This window comes from Sphaerodactylus townsendi, linkage group LG15, assembly GCF_021028975.2.
Source record: "Sphaerodactylus townsendi isolate TG3544 linkage group LG15, MPM_Stown_v2.3, whole genome shotgun sequence".
Lineage (NCBI taxonomy): Eukaryota > Metazoa > Chordata > Lepidosauria > Squamata > Sphaerodactylidae > Sphaerodactylus > Sphaerodactylus townsendi.
The window spans coordinates 5,190,349-5,208,169 of record NC_059439.1 but is presented as its reverse complement, the minus strand read 5'-3'; the positions used below and the strand labels follow the sequence as shown (position 1 = coordinate 5,208,169).

Genomic DNA, 17,821 nt, shown 5'->3' with positions numbered 1-17,821 from the left:
TTCCCCCCCCCCCCCCATTTTCACTTGCAGAAACTCTAATCTACCCATGAAAACTGGTGATAGAGCACTCAGGAGTAATCTTGCTACCCACACATATGTTTATACCCATTCAATAATCAGAACAGCACTGAGGACATGCAGACGTGTATTTTTCCAGATGAAATTCTTCCCAGTAACGACATTTATAGTTTCTTCCATCTTTCAAAATCTACCTTAATATTTTTCCAAAGTCTGCGATAATTGTCATCAAACAATGAAGAGTTTGTATTCATTATTTCCAACCCTAAACATTTAACTCTCTTCGACACCATAAACCCAGATATTTCTTCTGGTTCTACAGTCCTTTGTTTTGTACAATTCAAGATTAAATGTTTTTGTCATCTTTTTGTTAATTTCGAAACCAGCTAGGCTACCCCAAACTTGCAGAATGTTTCTTAAAGTTTTTATAGACTCAGCTGGTTCTTCTGTCATCACCACTAAATCATCGCCAAATGCTCTAATCTTATAGGTCCAAACCTAAGCTTTGGATATATGCTCATTTAATTCCAAAGTCACATTGTGCATATGTATATATGGCTTTGGTCCTGGGTACCAGAGAGATTGCATTCACCCATATATTCTTGTCTGGGTGGTGAGATGGGAGCGGGAGGCCCACCTGGCTGTTCCACCCTCTTCAAAGGTGAGGGGGTGGGGGCAGCCTCTCTGCAGTAGCTTCTACACTGTGGAATGCCCTTTCTCCAGGGGTTCACTAGGTGCCCACTCTCTTGGAGTTTTGTTGCCTGGCAAAGAGCTTTTGGGTGTTTGATTGACTCCCCCCAGTGGAAAAGCCCCCAAAGTGTCCATACACCCCTCCCTTTTTCTCAGTGGGTGAGATTTTACTTTAGAGTATGTAGGGAACCTGTAGCCTTCTCCAGATAGCCAGGAACGACACTTTATCAGCCCTTACCAGCATGGCCAATTGGCAATGCCACAGAGTTGGATGGGAATCGTAGTTCCTGAACATCTGGAGAGCCGCAGCCCCTCACCCTGCCTGGCACAGTATTTAGCCTGCCCATCCATACCACTGTTGGATTTGGTATGGTTTTTATTGTAACCCACCCTGAGAGCATGGTAAAGGGCAGGGAATAAATGCAAATAAATAAATAAATGTGGATGGAGGCCACACAGTGAAAAACAGTTTAAGTTAGAGATAGATGGGTTGTTAAAGGGAACAGTGATCGTAATGGTACTCCACTTCTTAATTTTTTTAAAAAATGTTTCATTTATATCCTTTGTTCCTCAGAGCCAGAGTGGTGTAGTGGCATTGGGCACTTTTGCACATGCAGAATAATGCACTTTCAATCCACTTTCACAACTGTTTGCAAGTGGATTTTGCTATTTCACACAGTAAAATCCCGCTGCAAAGTGGATTGAAAGTGCATTATTCTGAATGGGCGAAAGTGCCCTTTAGAGCAAGTGGACTCTGATTAGGAGAACCCGGTTTAATTCCCCACTCCTCCACATGAACAGTGGACTTCCATCTGGTAAACCAGATTTGTTTCCCCACTCCTACATTCCTGCTGGGTGACCTTGGGCAAGTTTTCTCAGAACTCTCTTAGCCCCACCTACCTCACAAGGTGTCCATTATGGGTAAAGGGAAGGAAAGGAGTTTGTGAACCCCTCTGAGTTTCCGTTCAGCTGACAACAGCAAGGTTTAAATCCAAACTCTTATTCTTCATCATTCCCCTCTCCTTTCTGTTCTCAGCAACAGCAGCTCTGTGAGGTAGGAGGCTGGCCCAGGGGCCCCCAGCAAGCTCCCGAGGCTGCGTGGAGAATTGAACCTGGAGTCTCCCAAATCCCATCCTGCCACTTCTGCACAGGTGCTCAGCCTTTGTGCTCTGGAATCCAGAATGCCCCGGTGAGGAAGGCCCCCACTGCTGGCCCCGCATGACAGATCCTGGGCTGAGATTCAGAGGTAGCAGCTGACTCAGAGCTGCCCTCTGCCTTCTCATGCTCTGAGCCGTGATTTGAACTGAGGGAGGCTTCCCTTGGAGCTTATGCTTTCAACTACACTAGTTCCTAATCCAATTATTAGATGTACAGTTACAGGAAAAAATCCCTGTCTTGGTAGAGCAACTGAGCTGTAGAATAACCTGGCATTAGCAAGGCTGACCGTGCCTTGGTACAGCAGTGGCGTAGTGGTTAAGAGCAGGTGTACTCTAATCTGGAGGAACCAGGTTTGATTCCCTGCTCTGCCACTTGAGCTGTGGAGGCTTATCTGGGGAATTCAGATTAGCCTGTGCACTCCAACAGATGCCAGCTGGGTGACCTTGGGCTAGTCACAGTTCTTCGGAGCTCTCTCAGCCCCACCTACCTCACAGGGTGTTTGTTGTGAGGGGGGAAGGGAAAGGAGATTGTAAGCTCCTTTGTGTCTCCTTACAGGAGAGAAAGGCAGGATATAAATCCAACTCTTCTTTTTCTTCTTCAGTGTACATGAGCTTCACTGGGGTGGGGTGGGGGGTGTCTCCCATTACTGTTTGAGCAACTCGTGCATAAGGCAAAAAATGGCTTCACTGAAGAAATTGTAAGAAAATCTATTAAAAACACGGCATGTGGTTCAGTGGCAGTGAAATGCTCAAAAAAATTTTTTTAACCTATCCTATGTACCAGAGTCCTAACTTACAGTAGTTGGTTTCAGAGCATAATACAAATATTTTCTTGGTAGCAGGGACGGATAGGAAGAAAAAGATAACGAGGATTCTTCCCTCTAACTATACTTACTGAAAAATGCTGACCATCACCATATGCCCCCCTTGACCAATCACTGGACAGTTCCCATGGGCCTTTGCAGAATGACCTCCTCCTCCCATATCAGCTGAACTGTGTGAGCTAATTAACAGGCCTGATTGTGGCTAACCTGTGCATAGAATCAGGAAACTGTGAAGTTTGCTGGAACCAGCTGGAAAATTTCTTTAAGATGGCTTCTCTCTTGACAGGCATATACTGGGATGTTTAAAAAGATGGTGGATCCCATCTCTGCACAAGGGAGTTGGACACAGTGATCTCCCCCCCCCCCCCCCGGGCTTTTGTCAAAAATGACTACCTGCCCTTTCAGGTCCGAACCCACGTGGCATCTGTGCTGCTGTTCCTCATAGGACACCCTATTCCATGATGTCATAGCTGGGAGTGTCCTTCCTCTTCTCCATACCTGCTGGGAAGAGGCAAGGATGTAAATGCCCAGGCACTGGCTGGATAGCTTTCCCTGGCTGGAGGAGGCCACCGTCACAGCATGACACATGTGCAGACTGTGAAAAGAGGGCAAGAAAGGGCAAGGACAGAAAGGGCAATCCACACAGCATTCTCTGTGAGTCTTGCATAAGCCTCACTGCAAGGTAACTGTGAATAAAAAGATAAGAGTTCTAAAGTAACCCCCCCCCCACATACACACTTACACACACACACTGTAAAACGAGATAGAAATGTTGATGTTGCAAGATCTGAGATTAGGAGGAAGAAAAGATCAAGGGGGGAGGGTCAGGTGACTTGGCTGCATCCGACCTGTGCACCAGGCCCAGCTTTAGGAGCAATGGCGTAGTGGTTAAGAGCAGGTGTACTCTCATTTGGAGGAACCGGGTTTGATTCCCAGCTCTGCTGCTTGAACACTCCCAACACATGCCAGCTGGGTGACCTTGGGCTAGTCACAGTTCTTCGAAGCTCTCTCAGCCTCACCTACCTCACAGGGTGTTTGTTGTGGGGGGTGGGAGGGAAAGGAGTTTGTCAGCCCCTTTGAGTCTCCTTACAGGAGAGAAAGGGGGGGATATAAATCCAACTCTTCTTCTTCTTTGCACATCATGGCTAGTATCCACTTGTAGATCTCTGCTTCATTAGGTTCTGTTTCATGGTCTTTGCTAAAGCTATCAGCAGCTGATTCCACAATTTAATTATTCAGTGAATAAAGTAGTATTTCCTTTTGTCCCTCCTGCATCGATTGCCCAACAACTTCACCGGGTGCCCCTGAGACCTAGTACTATGTCAGAGGAAGAAATGACTTCAGATTAGCAATGCTGTCCCTCATGCCCAAGCCTGGCCAAACCAATGGCTGTTGAGCCCGGAGTAACTGCCCAGGACTGCCCAGCAATTTATCAGGCTCTTCGCGAAATTTGGCATTTTGATTTTGAATGGGCCGAATGGACTTCCGAAAGAGTGTTGTCAGCTAGCCAGGGGCAGCCAAAGCACAGATGTGCAAATGCTGAAAGAATGGGACAGGCAGTTTAACTTATAACAAAAACTCCCTTATCCTGAACTTTGGTACAAATTCAGGCGGGCAGCCACGTGTGCCTGACACAGCAGAAAAAAGTTTTGAGTTCAGTTGCAGCTTTTGGACCAACAAATATGGTATAAGCTTTTGAGTACAACATGCACATTTCTTCAGCTGCCATCTAAAAGCCTGGTTAGGTGCTGCCAGTCAGGAAAGATTCAAGGTCAGGTGCTCAGACCCAGCCACAAAGAAGAAGAAGAGTTGGATTTACATCCCCCCTTTCTCTCCTGTAGAACACTCAAAGGGGCTTACAAGCTCCTTTCCCTTCCCTCCTCACAACAAACGCCCTGGGAGGTAGGTGGGGCTGAGAGAGCTCAGAAGAACTGTGACTCGCCCAAGGTCATCCAGCTGGCGTGTGTTGGGAGTGCACAGGCTAATCTGAATTCCCCAGATAAGCCTCCACAGCTCAAGCACGGAATCAAACCCGGTTATTACAGTACACCTCCCCTTAACCACTCTACCACTGCTGCTACCTGGGAACCTCCAGACTCAAGGAACTTCCAGACTCAGAGAATGTAAACCACTGAATACCTGTGCCAGGAGGCAACTTCAGGGAAAAGCCTGGACCTCGATGCCCTGTTGCTGGCCCTCCAGAGTAACCAGTTGGCTCCCATGTCAAGTAGGATGCTGGACTACTGGTTTGATTCAGCAGGGTTCTTACATTCTTCTCAGGGGAGGGCCTTGGCCTCTATGCTCTCTTGTTGACTCTCCAGAGTAATGAGTTGGCTCTTGTGTGAAGTGGGATGCTGGACTTGATGTACCACTGGTCTGATCAAGCAGGGCTCCTGTTCTAAAAGAGTACAACACAGAAATTGGTTACATTTATTAGCTGCCTCATTGCAATTGCCACTACTTTCAGATGGAGCTCCTGCCATGGCATAATATAACCGGAACTCTGATGTAATTTGGTCTCATACAAACTTCAAGGCCAGTGGAACGTAAATTCCATAGTTCTGTGCTTCCAAAATATACAATGGTTTGAACGGCAATGATTTGAATGGCAGTTATTTGAAACCATCGGGGACTGCATTCTGCTCTGAAAACTCTGGCTGCTGCAAAATGTCCTGATCCCCACTTAATTCACATGGTGGATGTTCTTAAAGAGGCTCATTCCGCACATGCAGAATAATGCACTTTCAAACTGCTTTCGGTGCTCTTTGAAGCTGTGCAGAATAGCAAAATCCACTTGCAAGCAGCTGTGAAAGTGGTTTGAAAACGCATTAGTTTGCATGTGTGGAAGGGGCCAGAGTCCCCAAAATGAAGTGGGTTTGTATGTTGTTGTTTTTTTAAAAAAATCCCATTGTATCTGCAAGAAGCTGAGAGGCTTCACGTTATCAGGGCTTGGCTTGTACCATCCGGCTGTGTTCTGAAGCACTGACTGTCTGAGCCACAAGCATCGGCAGAGGGATCGCTCCCCTGTCTGTGCAGATAGTAGCCGTGAACTTGCACCAGTTATCGGGAGGGCCTGCCGCAGGAATCAAGGAGATTTGGCACCAGGAATGTGCCTGCACCCCAGAGCCCAATTAAATTACCCATGCTAATGTAGGCAGTTGCCGGTGTTATCAGACATTTGGATCCAATTTCATGCTTGCACAGCACAACAGAAAGGAGGAGTTATTTCGGAGAAGAATGCTTCATAAATAATGGACATGAAGTAAGCAAAGTTCTTCCTTGCAGTTGAGAACTTGAACGTGTAGTAAAACTGTAATTTTGCAGGGCACAGCTGTTTGCCCTTACAGATTTCATTTACTTTCATGCGTTTTTGCCGTTCTGAAAACAGAATGTTTTAATTTTCCTTTGGCTAACAGAGGCCCCTTATTAAGATTCCTTTCTGCCTCTTTATTTATAACTGGTTATTGTTTTTTGTAAGGTGCAGTCTGGAATTTGCAGGGGTAGAAAGCCTCAGTTTAAGCTCAGTGCTTTCAACGTACTCTACTTACCTCTTGATTTTAGTTCTGGTCTGTTTGGGGCCATGATTCTTGCTAGACAGGCAGGTAGCGGTGAAATGTTTTTCTGTTCTAGTGTTGTTCTTGGAATTGGAGCACAAGTGGCGTCTTGGAGCTGTTGCTGATAACAGCAAGACTCTTCAATGTTGTGTCTTGCAGGTAAGCAGGACAATGGCTGAGAATCCATCGGAGCGTCCATCTGGGGGCATCACCCCTATGCAGCAGATGCTGGCATCTGGGACTGGGGCCCTCTTTACATCTCTCTTTGGTAGGTGTCCTGCATTTGTTCAGCCTACTCTGGACCAATTCAGTTGACTGGGGTGTATGCCGAAGAGCGTGAGCACGTGCCTCAGAGAATCCTGATTTTCCTTCGTGGAGCATGCTGTCAGACCCTGGACAAAATAATATCTGACCGGGGCAGCCAGTTCATGTCACGCTTCTGGTGCTACTTCCTGAAAGTATAAATCATGGAACAAGCCCTCTCCTAAGCGTGTCACGTGGCCACTGATGGGCAGAGTGAACGCACCAACGCTACTCTGGAACAATATTTGCGCTGTTATATTAATTTCCACCGGGACAATTGGGTGGACTTGCTGCTGTTTGCAGAGTTCGCATACAACAATGCAGTGCACAGCAGCACCGGCAAAATCCCCATTTGAAATAGTGTCAGGGCAATCAGCCAAACCCTTCCCATTTCTAGGGGAGTTGAAGCAAGGGCCAGTAGAGCTCCAAGACTGGGTGCAGTCGTATTCTGTCGTATCAACCTTGTTTGTCACCTAGCCTAAATCATAGCATGATAACCAAGTGGCAGCCATTTAAAAATCAAGAGCTGGACGTGCAGGGGAGCATAACTCAGGGGTCCCCAATCTTTTTTGAGTCTGTGGACACTTTTGGATATCTGATGTGCCTCAAAGGGCCAGCAACAAAATGGCTGCCACAGGAGGTGGAGCCAGCCACAAGATGGTCACCACAGTTGAACTTCAGTGACACAGTCCAGATCCCTGTGTTGTGGGGGGAAAGGAACATCAGTCTCTACTGAGCCCTTCGGGGGTAGGGCGGTCTATTTTAGTTAGTTAGTTAGTTAGTTAGTTAGTTAGTTAGTTAGTTAGTTATTATTATTATTATTAATAATAATAATAATAATAATAATAATAATAATAATAATAATAATAATAATAATAGCTTCAGATGGTGAAGATTGGTATGATATGGAGACCTTCTTGGGAACCTGTATGGCATCTGCCAACCTTCCTTCCTACGGAAACCCCATCAATGTCTGAGGCATGCATTGTCATATCTGCTGTGGTCCTTAGTGATTGCATGACTCAGTGCTTCCATGTGGTGTGTTTCAGTAACCCCTCTGGATGTGGTGAAGATCCGACTGCAGGCACAGAGGACACCATTCTCAAAAGGTGAGCAGTAACTCCTCTGTTGGGTGGGGAAAGAGAGCCAGCGGAGAAGTTTAATCCGTCTCTTTGAAGCCTGATGGTCCAGAATAACTGCCTTTAATTAAAAACTGTTATAACGTAAAATATGAGCAGTTAGTACAGCTCCCTGGGGACTGTACCACTTTCTGAGTGCAGTTGTGGGCATGTTTAAATGTTTCTTGCCCACAGAAATGGCTTTCTTATGTGCTAGTTATGTGGGAAAGCAATCAAGCCCATTCTGAGGCAGTACAGTCCTGGGAGGGTTGTCCCGCCTGCCTTTGCAGCAGAGGGATTTAATTCCAAATGCCTGTGGACTGGATTGCAGCTTCCTTTGTCATGTGCCTTGCTGAGCACCGGCTGCTTTGGTCATCCCACCTAGCCCTTAGCTGAGTTACCAGGTTGTGCGGGTTGTTAGCCGGGTTGTGCAAGGTTGTGCGATGCTGTCCCTGCAAAGGGAAGCAAACTTTGAGTACCTTATGCGGGAGCAGAGTCCTTCATCCACTGGAGAGCTTGCTTAGCTTCCAAGCACAGAACTAAATGGCTAGGAAATATGGAGGGTGGGCTCATGAATGTAAGCTGGAATGTCTCAAAAATTTAAAAGAAGCTAAGTGAATTTGGGCGCATGGGGGGTGGGGAGAGAACTACCGTCTGGTATCCTGTTGCAGTTAGACTCCCCTGGAGGTCAGCCTTCTTCCTTCCCCCCCTTTCCCCCAGCTGGATGCCCTCACGTGTCCTCAGCTGCCCCCCCTTCTTCCCTTCAACCTGTCTCCTAAGTATATCCATGTTGTGTCTTTCAGTGTTGTCAGTACAGTCTATGCCCTGGAGTATTCACCAGCCCAAATGTGAGTATTTTAGGCACTTTCCTGTCTCAGCTGCCTCTGCCGCCTCCCCGCACATGCAGCTCTGACGCCTTCCTTGACTGCTGCACTGTCCCAGCGGAGAGTGTTGTGGTTGGGGCTTTCTTTCCCCATCCTCCTCCCCACCCCCAATGCAGTTCTTCCAACTTTGTGAAAGTGGGCCCTACTTCCTCCTCTGCTGGAGGTGCTTGGTGCTCATTCGCTGGCGTCGGAAGAGTAGTGAAGGCTAAGCTATGAACCAGGAAGCCTCCACTTCAGATGTCATCTCCACCGTGAGCTCACGAGAGGACCTTGGGCAAGACTCACATTCTCAGTCTTCCCCCCCTCTCCCCCCCCTTCCTTCCGTCTCCTGTATGGAAGTTTCTTGTAAGGATTAAACAAATAAGGTACATGAAGGTGTTTCAGAAGTGTCCAAAATACTGGATAAATGTCAGGTATTAAAGGGATGAGGGTGGAGCCGTTTAATAGACCATCAGAATTAGCAAAGAAAGAGAATCAAAGCTGGCTTTTCTGTCTCTGTTTGTGGTGCTCCTTTGAAGAAGAAGTTGGATTTATACCCCCCTTTCTCTCCTGTAAGGAGACTCAAAGGGGTTTACAATCTCCTCCACCCCCCACAACAAACACCCTGTGAGGTGGGTGGGGCTGAGAGAGCTCCAAAGAACTGTGACTTGCCCAAGGTCACTCAGCTGGCATGTGTTGGGAGTGCACAAGCTAATCTGGTTCACCTGATAAACCTCCACAGCTCAAGTGGCAGAGCGGGGAATTAAACCCGGTTCCTCCAGATTAGAGTGCACCTGCTCTTAACCATTACGCCACTGCTGCTCCTTTGAGCATGCCGCTGGGATCTGATGATGAAATCAGAGCATCAACATGACCAGAAGGGGGTCCCCAGAGAGAAAGTGGCATTCTTACCATCTCTGCTCCCTGTCTTGCTTCATTTACCCCCTCCCAGGTCCCTCACATTTCCCATCATCATTCAGATTTCTGAGCTGCTGGGAGCCCAACACCTCTGGGAATACCACCCTTCATATTTTTGCCTCCAATCCTGTTTTCATTGCATCGCTGTGTGGGATGTTATACAAGTACCTAATCAACACAGTGGTGGAAATGTGCAGCTTCCCGTTAAGGGCTTTGGGCACCATCAGCTGATGCCAAAAAAGGAGCATGAGCTATAGTCCATCCTGGACTGTAGCACTTTTGACTGCAAGGGAGGGAGCTGCATGATTGAATGTTCTGCATGGAAAGCTGTGTGGTCAGGGCAAAGGTTTTCCCCTTGACACAACAGCTTTTCAGCCTTGGTTGTTCACTCAAGGACCAGCCTGATTTGGGGTGGCACAGTCTGTCATTGCTTGCCTCGCGTCAAGGACTTTTGCAATTAGACTGTCCCTCTGTGGGCCTCCTGGGCAAACATCTCACAATGCCAAAGAGCAGTGATCTCACATCTCTTCCATGTGAACGGTGTTCATCTGCGGAGTGGGTAAGGGAAAAGAGAATTCCTCGTGTCTGTTCCAAAATTGCTCACGGGCAGCAGCTTGGAGCCACTTCTGTCCCTTTGACTCAGCCCCACAGACATTTTGTCTGTCTGCTGTGCGTCAGCCCTTCTTTCTTTTCCACCTTCTTTTCTGGAATCCCATCTTGCTTTTGTCCGAACAGAAGGGAGGAGGTATCTGTTTCAGGTGATTATTTTTGTGGCCTTCTAAAGAACTAGTGTGTTTTTCAGGGTGCTGGTCCAGCATATTCTTTCAAGACTGTGTCAACTTTGCACAAACGTGTTGCGCATTTTCCTTTTTAAAAAAAAGCCTCACGATCTTCGCTGTAAATTCACGTTCTTGAGGGCTGTTGTTGTAGTTTTAAAGTGTGCCGAGACTGGAGAACATCTAATCTGAAGTGCGTTTGAAGAGATGCTGTTATCGCAGCGATGCAGTTAACCTCCAAATTCATTACGGCAGATAGCAGCGTAATAACTGAAGTGAAGAAGAAACGAATGTGTTTATTGATGGCCATTAGCTTAGAGTGAAACCGGAAAGATACCTCATTGGGCAGCAGAAGGCTGAGTCGGACAGTTCTTTGCTAGCAGCCTGGCATTTTCCAAAATCGGTGAGGAATTTCAGCCGAATCCAAGAATGCTGATTTATTTCTCCACCCGCCTTTTAGCAGGACAGGGGTGTGAGCAAACCAGGCACTCCCTGGGTAGCCTTATATGACTCCCTGTGGCTGATGGACTGGTACTAACTCACGCGGACAGCTTTGCAAATCAAACTAATAGGGTGGCAGGCTCTGTTGCCTCCTGGAGAGTGGTCGGCTCTGCTCTGTTCTTCTTGCTTTGCTATGCTGGGTTCCTGCCTCTCCTCTATCCTGGGCATGTATGTGTCCCAACACTAGACTTCCCTCCCCCCCTTCCCCCCAGGGTGGGCTTTGACTAGATGACAGAACTCCCCCTCCCAACCCTTTCCCCCCTTCCCCTCTCCCCAAGGTGGGTGGGCCACAACCAGATAATGGGCTCCCTCCCCTTCCCCCCATACCTACAGCACCCCCCCCAAGTGCCACAAGGAACCCCCTCCATCCATGGGAAGCTGCTTCATACTGAATCAGACAATGCTGAATCCATCCTAGTCAGGCAGACGGGCAGCCACTCTCCAGGGTCTCAGGTGGAGACATTTCACATCGCCTGTTACCTCTTTCTTTTAACTGGAAATGCCAGGGATTGAACACTTTCCCATTGAGCCGCAGCCCCTCCTCTGTAGGCTGGGCTTTGCTTGTACATTTAGTCCAGTGGGACAGGGCATATTTCCCTAATACTGTTTCCGGCAAGATTTTGCTTTTTGTGTTACTCACTGTGTTTTCTAGATGCTGTTGCTGTTGCTGCTGCTGCTGCTGCTGCTGCAGGTTAATGTGTTTAGCTTCCCGAGTGGCCTGATGCCAAAGGCAGATATCTGGGCAATAGGGGCAGGTGATAACAGTGGTCAGAGAAGCCAGCGTAGTGCTGTGGATAGAATGCCAGATGAGGATTGCGGAGGCACATGTTCATATCCCCACTCTGCCATGGGAGCTCACTGGGTGACTTTGGGCCAGTCTCACACACCCTCAGCTTAGCCTACCTCTTTGGATTGTTGTGGGAATAAAATGGAAGTGGAAGAGAGCTATATTGTAAGCTGCTTTGAGTCCCCATCAGGAAGGAAAGGGGGGTAAATATCATTTTTTGACATATCCCTGCAAATAATTTGAGAGAATGCCACTTGCGTGGAAGCTTAGATTGAACTGTGTTTAAACTTTAATCTTTGTGAGCAAGGCCAGATGCTCGGAGCAGCTGTGATGTTTCTCCACCAGTCACAACTGCATATCTACCTGAACTGTTTTGGGTGGCCCAGGAGTTTTTATATCATAGCCCCACGGAATTGGGTTCTAATCACACGATGACCCATTGCAACCAATTTGCTACTTACTGCACAGATAAAATTGCCCAGATCCACTCTGGCTTAGATGCTGGTGCGGATGCATTTTCAGACAATGCATCTTTGGCACCTGGTTGCCCAATTTGTGTGAATATATTTCAGCTTGTTGAGCTCAAGGATATGGACAAGATCCTTGGAGAGGTGAGACTGCCACCTGTACTCTGGACCCTTGTCTTTCCTGGTGGTAAAAGCCACCAAAGGGGGACGGACCAGGTGGGTCAGGGAAGTAGTAAATGCTTCTTTGAGGGCAGCGCTTCCACGGAGGCAGTGATTAGACCTTTTTTGGGGGGAGGGGGTAGCGTTCTGTCACAGAACCAGCCCTGAGAGCGCCATGCCTGTTCTATAAATCCTGGGTTCCTTTCTCCAGATACCAGCTGAGTTCTCAACGATTTTATTGAAAAGAAAACAGAAAACAACAAAACGTTTTAACACAGCTAACAGCACAGTTCCTGCAGGTTTGACTCGGCCCCCTGAGCTTAGAGGTGCTCCCTCTAGCTCAGCTTGGATTAGAATCCAACTTTCTTTGTTCCTTGGTTCCCAGGAAAAGTCCATTTCCTGACATGCGGTAAATCCAGCCTTTGATGCATGTGACTGTTTGGCTAGTGGCTTTCTTTTGGGTAACTTGAATCCATTTGGTTTCCTATCCGGAGATCAAAGCCCTTGTCAGGCTGGTGTGATTTTACCTGATTCAGTTACAGAATTAACTTCATCACACCTTCCCAGACCCTTTTGTTGGAGAACTTCTGGCCAGTCTTCAATCTTCCTTTTGTGGGCAAGGTGGTTGAGCATGCAGTTGCTTCTGAGCTCCAGGGGCTCTAGGAAGGACTGGTTTTTCTGAACCCATTTCAGCCATCGTTTGAAACAGACTTCGCTTTGGTCGCTGTGATTGATGACCTCTGCTAAGAATTAGACAGGAAGAGGGAGGTGACCTTGAGAGCTCTGCTAGACCTTTCAGCAGCCTTCGACACTATTGACTATATCCTGCTGTAGAAGGTATGCAAGGTTGCACAGCTGTGGTCTTGGATGAGGTCTCTAAGGGTGGACACAATACAGACATAACAAGAGCAGGGCAACTTGAAATGGAGAATGGTTGTCAAAGCAAAGGATGTCTAATTCCTGATGATGTGCCTGCCCCGCCCGTCTAAGGATCTTTCCCTTTTGTCTCCCCCCCTCCCCCATCTCCAACAGGGAAATGCTTCCTTTACTGCAACGGCCTCATGGATCACCTGTATGTGTGTGAGAATGGAAACAGCTGTTCGGCTTGGTACAAGACCCCCGCCCGTTTCACAGGAACTTTGGTAAAGTCCTGATTCTGATAAGGACCGGGTGGCTGTTGCATGTCCAAACCCTCTGGCCGCTGGGTGGCCTTGCTACTTCATAATTGGGAGTCAGCTGCAAATTGTCCCAGCCTTCTTTTGCTTTTAGTTTGCATTGGTTGTATGGTGGAACTGTGGGTAAGATCTTGGGAGCTTCAGACATCTCTCCCTGTTTAGAAAAGGGGAAGAAAATGCATTCCTGTGCTCCCTTTCGGTGTTTTTAGAAGGTTTTGTTCCAGGATCTCCTGAAGACATGACCGTGGTGTCTCCAGATCTGAAAGAGGTTTTGCATCTCAGACCTGAATTCCTTACATGCACTGATGTGCCTGTATGGAAGAGTCCTGCAGATCCAATCCCTCCAAACTCTCTTGTCTTGGTTTCTGACTATGACACCACATCTCTGTCAAGGGACCGTCTAGCCCACAGGCATGTTCAGGAGCTCCTGTCTGATGATTCAGTAACGCAGGCAGGCAAGCAGTGGAGATGAGCTAAGGAGATGGGGTTGACAGTAGAAGAGGGTGCCCTGTGCTATTCCCAGAAATGTGTTGAAGCAGGCACTGCTCGGCTGGTACCCTTTGGATAAGCCAGTGGTGATCGATCAGTAGGCTGCCTCTGGAGTCTTGTTCTCTACAGTCCTGTCCCAACTGTCCCCCCTCCCCCTCCCGGACCCCTTTCTGCCACATCTGCCCCTATCAGGAGCTGGTGGAGAACATGGCAGCCTTACCCACCTGCCTCTGCAGCCCTGTAAACTCTACGCATGAGAAACCATCATGCTTTGCCAAAGAAGTCATTGCTACGGAAAGCAGGCCTTAGCTTTTTTTTGCAATGTAATCTGAACATTACATGCAAAAAATGCCCACAAAAAAACTAGCTTTGTTTTACCCATTTTATCACGTTCCAATAATTCTCCAAGAGATGTTATTGCTTGTCCGATGCTAGACTATGATCAGAATATGACCTCACCAGTTGCCAAATTCCTGGTTTTTGTATTTTCCTTTAGAGCCCAAATAGTATTCTTTTAGTAATTGTTCAAGATCTGTTGATCAGAGGAGCTCTGAGAAGGAAAGGGATACTCGATTTACAAGATGACCATCTGATATTGGGGGTTGGGGGTGTAGGATTAATCCTTACTTGTCTATGCCTTCTCCCTGCAGGATGCCAAACATGAGTTTCCTGTCACTGTTATGTATTTGAAACCCCATTTCAGGGAGAATGTCTTGGAATAGTTTGGGGTGGCAAAGAACCATGTTGTGGGTCCATCTTTATATCATTCCCGGATAAGATTCAACTTTTCCCCAAAGATGTCATTGAGATGAGGCAGTTGAGTCACTGAAAGAGTTGGAATGTAATGTAAGGGAACCGAGAAGCTTAGTGTTCCAGAGAATATATTAGAATGTTCTTCCTACCAGCATTTCGCCTTAATTGTTCTGCCTTATTTGTCTTATTCCAGGACGCTTTTGTGAAGATCGTACGCTACGAGGGCATCCGATCCTTATGGAGCGGCCTGCCACCCACACTGTGAGTCTGAATGCAAACGATCAACCCCAGTCTGTTGCAGAGATACCCAACATATTGCTCGTTGCGCTTGATTTATTTATTCCATTTTTGCTGTCAAGTCTCAGCCAGCCTGTGTTTCCAAGGCAAGAGATTTGCCATAGCCTGACTGATTTTTGGCTGATGCAGCAGCCAAGAAAACCAATGTGATCCTGCGCTGCATCAATAGGAGTATAGTGTCTAGATCGAGGGACGTAATAGTAGCACTCTATTCTGCGTTGGTCAGACCTCACCTGGAATCCTGTGTCCAATTCTGGGCACTTCAATTCAAGAATGATATTGACAAGCTGGAATAGGTCCAGAGGAGGGCAACCAAAAGGGTCAAAGGTCTGGAATCCATGCCCTACGAGGAGAGAGTTAAGGAGCTGGTTACGTTTAGTCTGGAGAAAGTTAAAGGGTGACTTGATAGCCATGTTTAAATATTGGAAGGGATGTCATGTTGAAGAGGGAGCAAGCTTGTTTTCTGCTGCTCCAGAGACTAGGACAAGGAGTAATGGATTCAAGATACATGAAAAGAGATTCCATCTAAACATTAGGAAGAACTTCTTGACGGTAAGAGCTGTTCGACAGCGGAATATGCTGCTTCTGAGTGTGGTGGAGTCCCCTTCTTTGAAAGTTTTAACAGAGGCTAGATGGCCATCTGTCAGGAGTGTTTTGATTATGTGTTCCTGCATGGCAGGGGGCTGGACTTGATGGCCCTTGTGGTCTCCTCCAGCTCTATGATTCTACAACTGTGCATATCAATCCTGGACTTCCTTGCTGGTCTCCCATCCAGTTATTAACCACGGCTGACCCTGCTTAACTTCCAAGAGCTGATGAAATCAGGCTAACCTGGCCCAGGTCAAGGCATTTTTTAAAATATTAAAATGTTCAAAAAATCACTCATATTATTTTTGGCCAACCATACACATATCCTGCACTGCTTTTGGGGGATTCGCCATTTCTTTCCAGATGTAATTGATAATCTTCAACAAAACAGAAAGTGTTGAGGTCAAACTCCTTTATTTAGAGTAGGGATGGCCAACCTATGGTGCTCCAGATGTTCATAGACTACAATTCCCATCAGCCCCTGCCAGCATGGCCAATTGACCGTGCTGACAGGGGCTGGTGGGAATTGTAGTTCATGAACATCTGGAGCACTGTAGGTAGGCCACCCCTTCTTTAGACTTTTATTGCTGCAGGACTCTTGATTGGGCTGAACAGAAAAGTTCATTTTGATGGACCTTCCTTCCAATATACTCCATTGAGTTTCCAGTGTGAAATATGGTTGATTCTCACAATTCCAGCAATGTCCTCAACTTCTTTTTGTGTAGGCTGATGTCAGATGTCACTTTTAGCCAGGGTGGGGCATGAACCAAGCTTGTTCTCAGGCTGACATGGAAATCTAGTTTAGAAAGTTACTTTGGCTAACTGTGTCATGTGAATATAGCAAATTGCAACTGAGAACAACAAAGTGCCCCCTCCCTCCGCTTTCCCCCCGAGGTGAGTGGGTCACGACCAGATGCCAGGCCCTCTTCCCTCCCTTCCCTTCAGGGTGCATAGTTCAGCCACGACAAGATTTCAGCATGGCCAGGCTCAGAGCTGGCTAAAAGTGACATCAGAATGCAGCCTTGGACATTTTGTTTTATCTACAGTTCTAATCCTTGTGTGAGAACGAAACACTGAAGTCTACAGGACAGTTCTGGTAAAGAATAGGACAAAAGAAATTGCCTTTTAAAAGGAGGTTTCGAGTCTCTCTGACAGCTTTTCTAGCATTTATTTTTGCCTTGTTGCAAAATTTAGATTTCATTGGTCATAATCCTTGATAGACTTAGCATGTCTGGTTTATAACATACTGGTATGCAATATAATTGGGTTCTGTCTGCTCACATGTCTGAGTGCCTGATTGTCACAATCTCTCAAAAGAGTGATGGCTGTCCCCGCCACGGTGATCTACTTCACTGGTTATGATCAGCTGCGTGACTTCTTGTGTGCCAAGGTGGACAGCCAGGGGCGCTACATCCCACTTGTGGCTGGAGCTTTCGCTAGGTGTGAGTATCACTGTCACTCTCGTCATTGATTTACCTTTGCTTTCCCCAGTGGTTTCTGCCATAAAAAATGGCTTGGTGATTATGGCAGGATTGTTTTAGTGATGGGATGTCCCATTTGCTTCAAGCTGAAAGAAGATATTGGCTGGATAACATAGGCTATTGGTGGTTGTGTTGAATCTGAGTGTGAAAGCCTTTGATAGTATAACATAGGCTATGTTTCCACCAGGATTTGAATTGGGAATATTTGTCTTCCATTCGTGGGTCAACATGTGTGTTGCAAACACTGAGGGAATATTGTGAGTTTTAAAATTGGCTTTCTAACCTCTTCTCTCAGTATCTTTTGAGATTTTTTCCCACTTTTCTCAGTGGGAAGAGGCATCAGACCAGCAGAAGGTCATTATCTTGATCAGTTCTAAAATCTAATATTTTAACTGTCTAAGTTGCCTTGAACTACAAGGAAAGACAGAATATGAACATTTTGATGAATAACAAGATGGCCTAGAGCAGCAGCCCAGCTTGATGTACGAGTCAGGAAAATGACAGAGTCTGTCAGGCTGAACTGTCCTCAACATTCTGTTGGTGCTAGCCTACCTCACAGGGTCATTGTGAGGCTTGTGATGCAACGAAGAAGAACAAGAAGAGTTTGGATTTATACCCCCTCTCTTTCTCTCCTGTAAGAAGATTCAAGGGGGCTTACAATCTACTTTCCCTCCCTCCCCCCCACAACAAACACCCTGTGTCGTAGGTGGGGCTGAGAGAGTTTGGAGAGAATTGTGACTATCCAACAGGTTTCATACGTTGGAGTGGGGAAACAAGTCTGGTTCACCAGATTACAGTCTGCCACTCATGTGGAGGAACAGGGAATCAAACCCGGTTCATGAGATTAGAGTTCACCTGCTCCTAACCACTACACCACACTGCTGTCCCAACTGTTACACTACG

General features: G+C 46.9%; 1 protein-coding gene across 3 annotated transcripts in view; it reads left to right on the top strand.

Annotated features, from left to right (window-relative positions):
• The window catches only part of SLC25A39 (solute carrier family 25 member 39), a 35,499-nt gene that overhangs the window by 9,292 nt on the left and 8,386 nt on the right, over positions 1-17,821 (top strand). For 2 of the 3 annotated variants that reach the window (XM_048517143.1, XM_048517146.1), the window contains exons 2-7: positions 6,403-6,511; positions 7,596-7,655; positions 8,468-8,512; positions 13,168-13,277; positions 14,746-14,813; positions 16,755-16,879. In XM_048517143.1, coding sequence (XP_048373100.1) covers positions 6,403-6,511; positions 7,596-7,655; positions 8,468-8,512; positions 13,168-13,277; positions 14,746-14,813; positions 16,755-16,879 — 517 coding nt within the window. The remainder of the gene's footprint in view (positions 1-6,402; positions 6,512-7,595; positions 7,656-8,467; positions 8,513-13,167; positions 13,278-14,745; positions 14,814-16,754; positions 16,880-17,821) is intronic. The other variant, XM_048517144.1, reaches the window with a different exon arrangement.